Below are 12618 nucleotides of genomic sequence, written 5' to 3'. Positions count from 1 at the left end.
TTTGTGTTTTCCAGAATATTCTGGGCTGCCTTGTTGATTTTTCTTTTTTCTTTGCTATCTAGATGATATTTTTAAGCTATGGCAGATGGCCTCCCTCCTTGTCCCACTGCCCCTTCCTTTTATACCTGTGATGATATTTCAGTATTCACCACAGTAAAATTGGTCCTAGCTTGCCAAAGCCATCAGATTTAAATTTAATAGATTGCTGGTATATAACTGCCTGATTCAGACTGAATGGCTAAATTCAAAAGCCTGTAAGCCTGTTGCATTGGTAACACTGCTGCTTGGCCTTTTGATGCAAGTGTTTCATTTTGGGTGCACTGTGCATGCACGTTTTAACCTCTAAGCACATAAAAGCACACCACCTTCTAATAGAACCACACAATGCTTTCTCCTCTTATCATTTTACAATTTTACAAACACCAAATTCTAACATTCTATGTTCTACAATTGCTCTACTCAACTTTGCAACATTAGACAAGTCTGAAATTGTAATCTAGTGCTTGATGTGACCTTGCTTTTTCATTGAAACAATTGGTTCAACAAAGCAGTGTAAAAGATAAAATGCTGTTTTTTTTTTAATGGTCATTGTGGTTCCTGCCTCAGCTTTGTAAGTTGTCTTTGTAAAGCAAGATTTTCTCCATGGTGTAAAACATGAAGAACAATATCATTTGACTTTCTTTAACAGGGGAGAGCCGAAGACTTGGTATGGTGTGCCGGGCTATGCTGCTGAACAACTCGAGCTTGTAATGAGAAAACTGGCCCCAGAACTCTTCCATTCTCAACCAGATCTGCTGCATCAGTTGGTGACCATCATGAATCCCAATATTCTTATGGAGCACGGAGTCCCGGTATGTCCTTCCCTTCCCTTTTGCCGCCTTTACTCAGCTTGTGTCTAATTTGTTGAGAAGGTATCATGGGAAGAAATTAATACTGGATTCTGAGTTGTACGTCTAGCTTTGCAGCCTGGAGCTGCACCTTTTTAGGCATTCTGTAGTTTTATTGTTTATATCTTTTATTGCTCATGCCAGTTATATTCTGCAAAGTCTTATTTGAATGAGTGCAAAAAAACTTCCTATTTCTTAGTAATGTAGTTTAACTCATTAACTTGCAAATTAAACTTTTTTTAATATATGTTTCTCTCATACTTGTCCAGTCCATTCAAAATAAACTTAACCTTGCAAGGGTTTAATGAACTCATGGGCACTTGCTTTTTTGACAGTTGTGAGCTGGGACAGGGAAAATTAGCCATGTCTGTTCTGACCTGACCAGATGTACATGTGTGTGTACTTTCCAGGAGATTGCGATTGAGAAATTTTAAATTGCCCTACTGGCTCATTGATGCTAATATGCAATCAAGCCAATCTTGACTAATGGTCCCAGTTTGTGCTGACTTTTGTTGGTAATCTGTAATTAAGGAGATTGAAATTAGCAATTTCTGCTGAGATTATATTGTCAATCTTCATTTTTCACTCTTAGGTGTTCCGAACAAATCAATGTGCTGGTGAGTTTGTGGTTACTTTCCCAAGAGCCTATCATAGTGGATTCAACCAGGGCTACAACTTTGCAGAAGCAGTGAATTTCTGTACTGCAGACTGGGTATGTTTCACATCTGCTAGAAAATGGTTTTCAGCAAGTCCATGCTTCAGCTGTGCAGCCAAGTTGGATAGTCATGTATCAGGAATCTTGGCATAATATAGATAATTATTAAGTACAGACTTCCAAAGATGGTATAGTCAGTCAGTTCCCTCTAAGCATTCAATCTAATTTTTGTTTCTGTGTTACACCTGTAAACAATAATTATTGGACAAATTTAGCCCACATAGTTTGACTGTTAGCATGATGGATAATTGATATAAATTTCAGATAGTCATAGAATCCCAACAGTGCAGAACGATGCCATTTGGCTCATCAAGTTTGCACCGAGCATATTATCACTCGGACCCTATTCCTGTAACCCCTTGTAATTTACCCTCCTAATTCCCCTGATATTAGGGTTAATACTAACATGGCTAATTAACCTAACCCACTCATTTTGGATTATGGGAGGAAACCCACGTAGACATGGGGAGAATGTGCAATCTCCACACAGACAGTGACCCGAGGCTGGAATTGAATGTAGGTTCCCGGCGCTGTGAGGCAGCAGTGCTAACCACCAATAGGCACAGGTTATGCTGTTTGTTGCTTAAATAGGCAAGGAGTAATAGCACGTTGGATTGCAGGTATTGTTTCTCCACAGGTAAGATCCCATATCAACTAGGAGCCCTGAATAGAAATTGAAAGGTAATGTATGTAAGGTTGGAATGTGCAAAGGATTCACTGAGGACATCATTTTGTCTGCAGCATCCAACTCAAATGCAGCACATCACAACATCATGCCCTACCCATATGCTGTCATACCCTACATCACTTACATTGTATGGGAGGTATCAGAAGAGTTTGTCAATGCAACTTTGTGCACCCAATGTCAGCATCAAGTATTCCCAAGTGAAGGGTGACAATAACCAGGTACAGGGAAAGCGCACTCCATTGCCCCAACCTCAGCTCCCCTGAGTGTGCTTTGTAATGTCATTATAGGTTCAGATGGGAGAAACCTTCAGGCCATCCATCTAATGTATTCCACTGGTGCATTTTTTTCAGAAGTCTGCATTCTATTTCTGGCAAGAACTTATTCAGTTATAAGAACATAAGAACATAAATAGGAGCAGGAGTAGGCCATCCAGCCCTTCGAGCCTGCCCCGCCATTCAATAAGATCATGGCTGATCTGTCGCTGCTCAGTTACACTTTCCCGCCCTCTCCCCATAACCCTTAATCCCCTCTCCTATCAAAAACCCATCAACCCGCGTCTTAAAAATAATTAGCGAGGCAGCCTCCACCACTTCAACGGGCAGAGAATTCCAGAGATTCACCACCCTTTGAGTGAAGAAGTTCCTCCTCAACTCTGTTCTAAACCGCCCCCCTTTTATCTTGAGGCTGTGCCCCCTAGTCCTACTGTCTTTTTTGAGCTTTTATACTCTTTTTATACTCTTTTTATATACTCTTTGAAGTTTCTTGTTCTACCTTTGCTAATAATCTGTTACACATACATACTACTCTTGTTTAACTAAAGAAGTTGTTCATCAAATTCCTATTTTCTTTTATTGTCCTTAATTTATAAATATAAATATGCTTGTGTTTAAATTCTGAACATGGTCAAAACGTTTATTCAATTCAATTTGTCTAAACATTTTGCAGTTTTAAACACTTCCATCTCTGATGGAGAGACTCTTCCCGCTCAAAAAAGACAGTAGGACTAGGGGGCACAGCCTCAAGATAAAGGGGGGGCGGTTTAGAACGGAGTTGAGGAGGAACTTCTTCACTCAAAGGGTGGTGAATCTCTGGAATTCTCTGCCCGTTGAAGTGGTGGAGGCTGCCTCGCTAAATATTTTTAAGACGCGGGTTGATGGGTTTTTGATAAGAGAGGGGACTAAGGGTTATGGGGAGAGGGCGGGAAGGTGGAACTGAGCCACGACAGATCAGCCATGATCTTATTGAATGGCGGGGCAGGCTCGAAGGGCTAGATGGCCTACTCCTACTCCTGCTCCTATTTCTTATGTTCTTATGAAAGTTGCAAAGCAATCAGTCTTTCCTTTTGCATCATTCTGCTTTCTTTGTACTTCGCCAATGGCTGAAGATTGTTTTAAAAATAGGGTGGTCAAACCTGCACACACATTTTGAAGTTTGCTATTAGGAAGTGAGCATTTCTGGCCAGTCTATCCTCAGTTGCCTTTGAGAGCATAGTGGCTGCGGTCCATGTGGTGTTAGAGAGTAAAACTTGTGCAGCAATACCTTGGGCTGAGATGACTGACCTCGTTTTCTCTTGTGCTAGGTATGACTCTAATCAGTGAAGACTTATACCCAATTTGCATTGACTTCACTTTTCCTAGGGCTGCTTGATGTCACACTTGATCAAATGCTACCTTGACATCAAGGACAGTTATTTTCATTGTCACCTCTGGAACTCAGCTCTTTTGTCCGTGATTAGATCAAGGCACGAGTAAGATCTGGAGTGGCCCTGATGAACCCAAACTGAACGTCAGTGAGCAGCTTATTGTTGAATAAGTGATGCTTGATAGCTCTGTTGACGATCCTTTCATCATATAACTTGTGGTCAAGAATTGATTGCCAGATGGCTGGGTTGGATTTGCTTTTTTTATGAACAGAAGATACTTAGACAAATATGGGAACGCCATCACTTGGAGGTTCCTCTTCCAGTAACCCACCGTCTTGACTCAGTAATATATCACCTGTCGCTGGGTCAAAATCCAGGAACTTCCTCCCTAAGAGCACTGTTGTTTGTACTTGCACCACATGAACTGCTACTATTCAAAAGGAAGCTCACCGACACACGTTGAGCATTTAGGGATGGGCAATAAATGCTGGCCTAATTACTGATGTCCATCTCCCATGGATTAAAAATATTGTTGTGTAGATATCAGCGTTGTAGTTGTACTGTTATACCTTGGCTAGGGGCGCAGTTGGTTCGGGTTACAAATTGTTGTTACATGTAGTTCTTCTGTTGATGGCCACAGTGCCCCATGGATACTCTCTTTTGATCTGAAGATCTGTCCTGAATTTCTCACCTGGAACTTTGTTAGGGCCACACAGCTCACCAAAGGGTGTCCTCAGTCAGAGCAGCTGTGGTGGTCATTTCTAATGAAACTATCACAAACAGATACAGCTACAGGTAAATTAGTGAGTACAAGAGCAAGTGTTTTTTTATTCATTCATGGGATGTGGATGTTGCTGGCTAGGCCAGCATTCATTTCCCAGTCCGAATTGCCCTTGAAAAGATATGGTAAGCTGCTTTCCTGAACAGCTTACCATACGTTGAGGTGTCAGTACACCCACAGTGCTGTGAGGCAAGGAGAATTTTGATAAAGGAACAGTGATGTAGTTCCAAGTCAGGATGGTGTGTGGCTTGGAGGGGAACTTGCAGGCAATAGCATTCCCTGCATCTGTTGCCCTGTTCTTCCAGATGGTATACAGTTCTGTCGCTGTGCATTGGTGGTGGGTGCAATGGAGGTGCTGGTTAGAATGCCAGTCAAGCAACTTCCTCACCTATGGATGCTGGCCTGTTGAGTTTTTCCAACTTTCTCTGATTTCAGAGTTCAACATCCACAATATTTTGCTTCTGACAACTTTGTTCTGCTTCTTGAGTTTTGTTGGAGCTGCACTCATTCAAGCAAATGGGGAGTATTCCATCTCATTCCTGACTTGTTCCTTGCAGATGGTGGACAGGCTTTGGGGAGTCAGGAGTGAGTTACTCTCAGAATATTGCAGGATTCTCAGCCTCTGACCGGCTCTTGTAATTACAGTATTTATATATCTAGTTCAGTTCAATTTTTGGTCAATGTTAACCCCCAGGATATTGACAATGGAGGAATCAATGATGATAATGACATTGAATGTTGAGGGTAGATGGCTATGTAATGAGGCGGGTAGAATTAGGGACCTTGAGGTGAAGGATCCTCTTGGAGAGAGTGATCATTGTATGGTGGAGTTTCTGTTGCAGATGGAGGAGGAGAAAGTGGGTTCCCGGACACGTGTCCTTTGTTTGAATAGAGGGGAGTATGGTAGGATGAGAGAAGAATTGGCGAATGTGGACTGGGGGAGCGCGTTGGAAGGTAGGTCTGCTGAGGAGCAGTGGAGGATCTTTAAGGAGATCTTTCTTGGTGCTCAGCAGAAATTTATTCCGATGGTTAAAAAGGACAGTAGGAAGAGAGGTAATAAGCCGTGGATAACGAAGGAGGTGAAGGAAAGTGTTAAATTAAAAGCGGAGGAATTTAGAGTAGCTAAGAGCAGTGGGCGAGAAGAGGATTGGGAGAGGTTTAAATGTCAACAAAGATTGACAAAAAAGTTGATAAAGGAGGGTAGAAGAAGCTATGAAGCTGGGCTAGCGCTTAATATAAAAAAGGATAGCAAGAGTTTTTATAAATATATAAAAAGGAAGAGGCTGGCTAGGGTGAACGTTGGTCCCTTAGAGGATGAGAAAGGGGACCTAGTGGTAGGGGATGGGGATATGGCTAAGGTCTTGAATAACTTTTTTGTTTCTGTCTTCACGGAGGAGGACGTGAATAATTTGCCGGGTGTTAGCGATGGAAAGGTGGTAGGACTGGAGGGTCTTAATGACATTACTGTTACTAGAGAGGTGGTGCGCAACAGACTGGAGGGGCTGATTGTGGACAAGTCCCCAGGACCGGATGGAATGCATCCGAGGGTTCTGAAAGAAATGGCGGAGGTGATAGTGGATGCCTTGGTGGTTATTTTCCAGACGTCGCTGGATTCCGGGGAAGTGCCGGAGGATTGGAAAACGGCTAATGTTACGCCGTTGTTTAAGAAGGGTGCCAGGCAAAAGGCGGGGAATTACAGGCCGGTTAGTTTAACGTCTGTGGTAGGTAAAATGTTAGAATCCGTCATTAAGGAGGAAATTGCGAGGCATCTTGAAGGGAATTGCTTGATAGGGCAGACGCAACACGGTTTCATTAAAGGGAAGTCGTGTCTGACAAATTTACTGGAGTTCTATGAGGATGTGTCTAGGGCGGTGGATAGAGGAGAGCCGGTGGATGTGGTCTTTCTGGATTTTCAGAAGGCGTTTGATAAGGTACCTCACAAGAGGTTACTGCAGAAGGTCAGAGGACATGGAGTTGGGGGTAGGGTGTTAGCGTGGATAGAGGATTGGTTGTCAAATAGGAGGCAGAGAGTGGGGGTCAATGGGTGCTATTCAGATTGGCGGTTGGTGACTAGTGGGGTGCCCCAGGGGTCGGTGCTGGGGCCTCAGCTATTTACCATTTATATAGATGATCTGGAGGAGGGAACCGAGTGTAGGGTGTCGAAATTTGCTGATGACACCAAGATTGGGGGAAAGGCAAATTGTGCGGAGGGTGTGGAGAGTCTGCAGAAGGATCTAGATAGGCTGGGCGAATGGGCCAGGAAATGGCAAATGGAATTTAATGTTGGCAAGTGTGAGGTGGTCCACTTTGGTAGGAAGAATGGTAGGAAGGACTATTACTTACGTGGCGAAAAACTGCAGCAGGCGACGGTGCAGAGGGACCTCGGGGTCCTTGTGCATGAGTCGCAAAAACCCAGCCTGCAGGTGCAGCAGGTGGTCAGGAAGGCGAATGGGATGCTGGCCTTCATAGCGAGGGGGATTGAATATAAAAGTAGGGAGGTCTTGCTGCAGCTGTATAGGGCACTGGTGAGGCCGCAGCTGGAGTACTGTGTGCAGTTTTGGGCGCCGCACCTGCGCAAGGATATTTTGGCCTTGGAGGGAGTGCAGAGGAGGTTTACTAGGCTGATACCGGAGTTGAGGGGGTTGAGCTATGAGGAGAGGCTGAATAAACTAGGCTTGTACTCGTTAGAGTTTAGAAGAATGAGGGGAGATCTCATTGAGACGTATAAGATGATGAATGGGATGGATAGGATAGAGGTGGAAAGACCCTTCCCGCTCAAAAAAGACAGTAGGACTAGGGGGCACAGCCTCAAGATAAAGGGGGGGCGGTTCAGAACGGAGTTGAGGAGGAACTTCTTCACTCAAAGGGTGGTGAATCTCTGGAATTCTCTGCCCGTTGAAGTGGTGGAGGCTGCCTCGCTAAATATTTTTAAGAAGCGGGTTGATGGGTTTTTGATAAGAGAGGGGATTAAGGGTTATGGGGAGAGGGCGGGAAAGTGGAACTGAGCCACGACAGATCAGCCATGATCTTATTGAATGGCGGGGCAGGCTCGAAGGGCCAGATGGCCTACTCCTGCTCCTATTTCTTATGTTCTTATGTTCTTAGATCCTCTCTTGATGGTCATTTTCTAGCACTTGTGGGCACAAGTATTACTGTTAAGCCCAAGCCTGGATATTTTTCAGGTTTGATGCATGTGGGCATGGACCACTCATGAATCGTGCTGAAACTGTATATCATCAGCAAACATCCTGATTTCTGACTTCATGATGGAGGGAAAGTCATTGATGCAACTGCAGATGATGGAGCCTTGGACACTTAGCCAGGAGCTGAGTGACCCTGGCGGAACCAAACTGAGCATCCATAAGCAGGTTATTGCTGAGTAAGTGCTGTTTGATAACATTGTTGATGACCCCTTCCATCTGTTTACTGATGATTGAGAGCAGACTGGTGGCATAATAACTCGCTGGGTTAGATTTGTCCTGCTTTTTGTGGACAGGATATTGGGCAATTTTCCACGATGCCAGGTAAAGGCCAGTGTTGTAGTTATACTGGAACAGCTTGTCTAGGTGATGGAGCATGTTTTCAGGACTATTGCCAAAATGTTGTCAGGATCCATAGCCTTTGCAGTATCCAGTACCTTTAGGACTCTTAGTAGTGTTGACGAGCAGAGAGATCTCGGGCTACATGTGCATAGCTCCCTGAAAGTTGGCACCCAGGTTGATAAGGTTGTTAAGAAGGCGTACGGTGTGTTAGTTTTTATTGGTAGAGGGATTGAATTTCAGAGCCGTGAGGTCATGTTACAACTGTACAAAACTCTGGTGCGGCCGCACTTGGAGTATTGCATACAGTTCTGGTCGCCGCATTATAAGAAAGATGTGGAGGCATTGGAAAGGGTGCAGAGGAGGTTTACCAGGATGTTGCCTGGTGTGGTGGGAAGGTCTTATGAGGAAGGGCTGAGGGACTTGAGGTTATTTTCATTGGAGAGAAGAAGGTTACGAGGTGACCTGATTGAGGCATACAAGATGATCAAAGGATTGGATAGGGTGGACAGTGAGAGCCTTTTTTCCTCAGATGGTGATGGCTAACATGAGGGGACATAGCTTTACATTAAGGGGTGGTAATTATAGGACGGATGTCAGAGGCAGGTTCTTTACTCAGAAGGTAGTAAGGTAATGGAATGCCCTGCCTGCAGCAGTTGTGGACTTGCCAACTTTAAGGGCGTTCAAATGGTCAGTGGATAGGCATATGGATAACATTGGAATAATTTAGGTTAGAGGGTCATTAGATTGGTTCCACTGGTTGGTGCAGCATCGAGGGCCGAAGGGCCTTTACTGCACTGTAATGTTCTACGTTCAGCTGTTTTCTGATATCACGTGATACAAATCAAATTGACTGAAGACTGACATCTGTGATACTGGGGACCTCTGGAGGAGACAGATGGATCATCCACTCAGCATTTCTGGTTGAAGATATTTGAAAATGCTTCGGTCTCATCATTTACACTGATATGCTGGATCTCCCTATCATTAAGGAGGAGTATTTGTGAAACCTCTTCTTCCAGTGAGTTGTTGTTTACTAGTCCATCACCATTCACAGCTGGATGTGCAGAGCTTAGATTGATCTGGTGGTTGTGTGATTGTTTAGCCCTTTTACTTGTTGTTTTTGCTGTTTGACATACAAGTAGTCCTGTGTTGTAGCTTCACCAGGTTGACACCCTATTTTTCGATATACCTGGTGCTGCCCCTGGCATGCTGTCCTGTACTCTTCATGAACCGGGGTGATCCCTCAGTTTGACTAACCTGTGAAGTCACTCTCCCAATTTTACTAAGGATGATTTTGCAATGTTGACAGGTCTGGGTTTGCTGTTGTCATTCCCAGTGCCAAGGTCAGTGCTGGATGATCCACTTTTTGTAAACATTGTAGCAGTTTGATACAACTGAGTGGCTTGCTAAGCCATTTCGCAGGACACGAGTCAACTCGGGGGCTGAAATTGCATGTAATTAGACCAGGTGAGGATGGCAGATTTCCTTACCTGAAGGACATAAATTAACCAGATGGGTTTTTATAACAATCATCAATGGTTTCACCAATCCAGAGAGTAGTTTTTAATTGTGGATTTATTAGTTGAATTTAATTCCCACCAGCTGTGGTGGTGGGATTGAACCGAGCCTTGGATTATTGTTCCATTGACACACCCGTTATGTCATCACCCCCTGAGGATTTTCTGTCTTGCAGTGCTCAGCCATGGGCAGACCTATCTTACAGATTTGTAATGATGCTGCCAAGGTGCTAGAAATCTCCTATCCAGAGTATTTTTTATGCCCTTGCCACTCTGTGATTCTTCCGATTTGTGTTCAGTACTGAGGAGTACTGATTCATCAGATAAGGGCAGGCATTAGCTGGGATTCAACAAGAGGTTACTTCAGCTCATGCCAGGAGGATTCCTGAGATCTGGAGTCAAAAATATGGACCTTTCCCGGGTCCTCTCGAATAACACTGTGCTGCTGCTTTTGGTGGGTTTGTCCTGTAAATTTATTTTGTATGTAAATTTATTTTGTATGCATCTTTAGTAATACTTAGGCATTGTGGGAAATAAACACAATAATTGAATGTGTTTTTTAACCCTTTGATTAAAAAGCTACATTGCAAACAGATGGAACATTTAATATTTGAGATCAAAGAAATCATTGCCCAACTTATTTTAAATTGGGAAAGGGGAGTGTGCAGCGGAACCTGGGTGTCCTGTGCACCAGTCACTGAAGATAAGCATGCAGGTGCAGCAGGCAGTAAAGAAGACAAGTGAAATGTTGGCCTTCACTGCGAAAGGTTTCGAGTACAAGAGCAGGAATGTGTTGTTACAATTATACAAGGCCTTGGTGAGGCCGCACAGAGTATTGTGTACATTTTGGTCTCCCTTTCTGAGGAAGGATGTTCTTGCTCTCAAGGGAGTGCAATGAAGATTTACCAAGCTGATACTGGAGATGGCGGGACTGATCATGAGGAGAGATTGAGTAGGTTAGGATTGTTTTCGCTGGAGTTCAGACAAATGAGGGGAAGACCTTATAGAGACTGAGAAAATTCTAACAGGGTAGATGCAGAGAGGCACCCTGATGGTGGGGGAATCTGATATTCAAGGTAGACCATTTAGATTAACTAGGTTAGGATGGTTTTCGCTGGAGTTCAGACGAATGAGAGGGTATCTCATAGAGACTTATAAAATTATAATAGGACTAGACAGAGTAAATGCAGGGAGTCCAGAACCAGGAGTCATGGTCTGAGGATTCAGGATAGACCATTTAGGACCGAGTTGAGGTGACATTTCTTCATCCAAAGAGTGGTGAGCCTGTGGAATTCATTACCACAGGAAGTAATTGCTGCCAAATCATTGAATGTATGAGGTAGTAACTCGCTGAGTTGGATTGGCCTCGCTTTTTGTAGACAGGATATTGGGCAATTTTCCACAGTGCCGAGTAGATGTCAGTGTTGTAGCTATACTGGAATGGGGTGTATTCAAGAGGTGGCTAGAGATACCACTTGGGGTGAATGGGATGAAAGATATGGGGAGAAAGCAGATTAGGCTACTAAGTTGGACGATCAGACATGATCATAATGAATGGCGAAGCATGCTCAAAGGGCCAAATGGCCTCCTCCCCCTACCTTCTATGTTTCTATTGCAACTCAGACAGGCATGACTATATAGAAAATAGAAGTAGGAATAGGCCATGCGAGACTTTGAGCCAGATCTGCCCATTCATTTTGATCATAGCTTATCGTGAGATTCAATATCCTGATCCCCTCTCCTCCTCCTCCTTACCCCCCCCCCCCCCCCCCCCCCCCCCCCATGTCTCTTGATCCCTTCAGCCCCAAGAGCTGTATCTAATTTCTTCTTGAAATCACACAATGTTTTGGCCTCAACTACTTGCTGTGGTAGTGAATTTCACACATTCAACACTGAGTGAAGAAATTTCTCCTCACCTCAGTCCTAAAAGGTTTACACCACATCCTCAAACTGTGGCCCTAGTTCTGGACTCCCTCACCATCAAGAACATTTTTCCTGAATCTACCCTGTATAATCTGTTAGAACTCTATAAGGTTTTATGAGATTCCCTCTCACTCTTTGACTTAGTCGCTCCTCATGACAGACCTGTCATCCCAAGAATTAGCCTAATAAACCTTTGCTGTACTTCCTCTATAGCAAGGACATCCTTTGTCAGATAAAGACACTGAAAGTACACACAATACTCCAGGTGGCCTCACCAACCCCCTATACAATTGCAGTAAAATGTCTTTATTCCCGTACTCAAATCCCCTTGCTATGAAGGCAAACATACCATTTGCTCACTTTATTGCCTACTTCATGCACGAGGATACCAGGGTTTCACTAAATATCCACTTCTCTCAATTTACACCTGTTCAAATAATAATCTGCCTTCCTATAATTGCTACCGAAGTGGATAAACTCACATTTATGCATTTTGTACTGCATCTGCCCTGTACGTGCCCTCAGCCTGTCCAAATCACACTGAAGCATTTCTGCATCCTCCCGTCCGACTTTGCATCGTTTGGAGATAATACATTTAGTTCCCTCTTGCAAATCATATTAATATTGTTGTTATTAATAATATTAATTATCATCATATTACTAATATGTGATGTGAACAGTTGGGTATCCCCATAACGGATCCCTGCGGTAGCTCGCTAGTCACTCCCTGCCAATTGGGAAAAAAGACTCATTTATGCCAACTCTGTACTTCTTTTCTGCTAATCAGCTTTCTATCCATCTCAAATCACTAACCACAATCCCACGTGCTTTATCTTGTTGAAAGCTTTCTGAAAACCTAAATAGATCACATCCACCAATTCTCCTGAGTCAGCTCTACTAGAATCACAGAATTTCTACTGTGC

General features: G+C 43.7%; 1 protein-coding gene across 1 annotated transcript in view; it reads left to right on the top strand.

Moving 5' to 3' along the window:
- Nucleotides 1–12618, top strand: part of kdm5a (lysine demethylase 5A) — a 278206-nt gene that overhangs the window by 106287 nt on the left and 159301 nt on the right. Inside the window, exons 12-13 of the mRNA XM_080190586.1 lie at nucleotides 689–851; nucleotides 1480–1599. Coding sequence (XP_080046712.1) covers nucleotides 689–851; nucleotides 1480–1599 — 283 coding nt within the window. The remainder of the gene's footprint in view (nucleotides 1–688; nucleotides 852–1479; nucleotides 1600–12618) is intronic.

Source organism: Carcharhinus amblyrhynchos, chromosome 6, assembly GCF_965287045.1.
Source record: "Carcharhinus amblyrhynchos chromosome 6, sCarAmb.v2.hapA, whole genome shotgun sequence".
NCBI lineage: Eukaryota > Metazoa > Chordata > Chondrichthyes > Carcharhiniformes > Carcharhinidae > Carcharhinus > Carcharhinus amblyrhynchos.
This window is presented reverse-complemented; position numbering and strand designations above follow the sequence as displayed.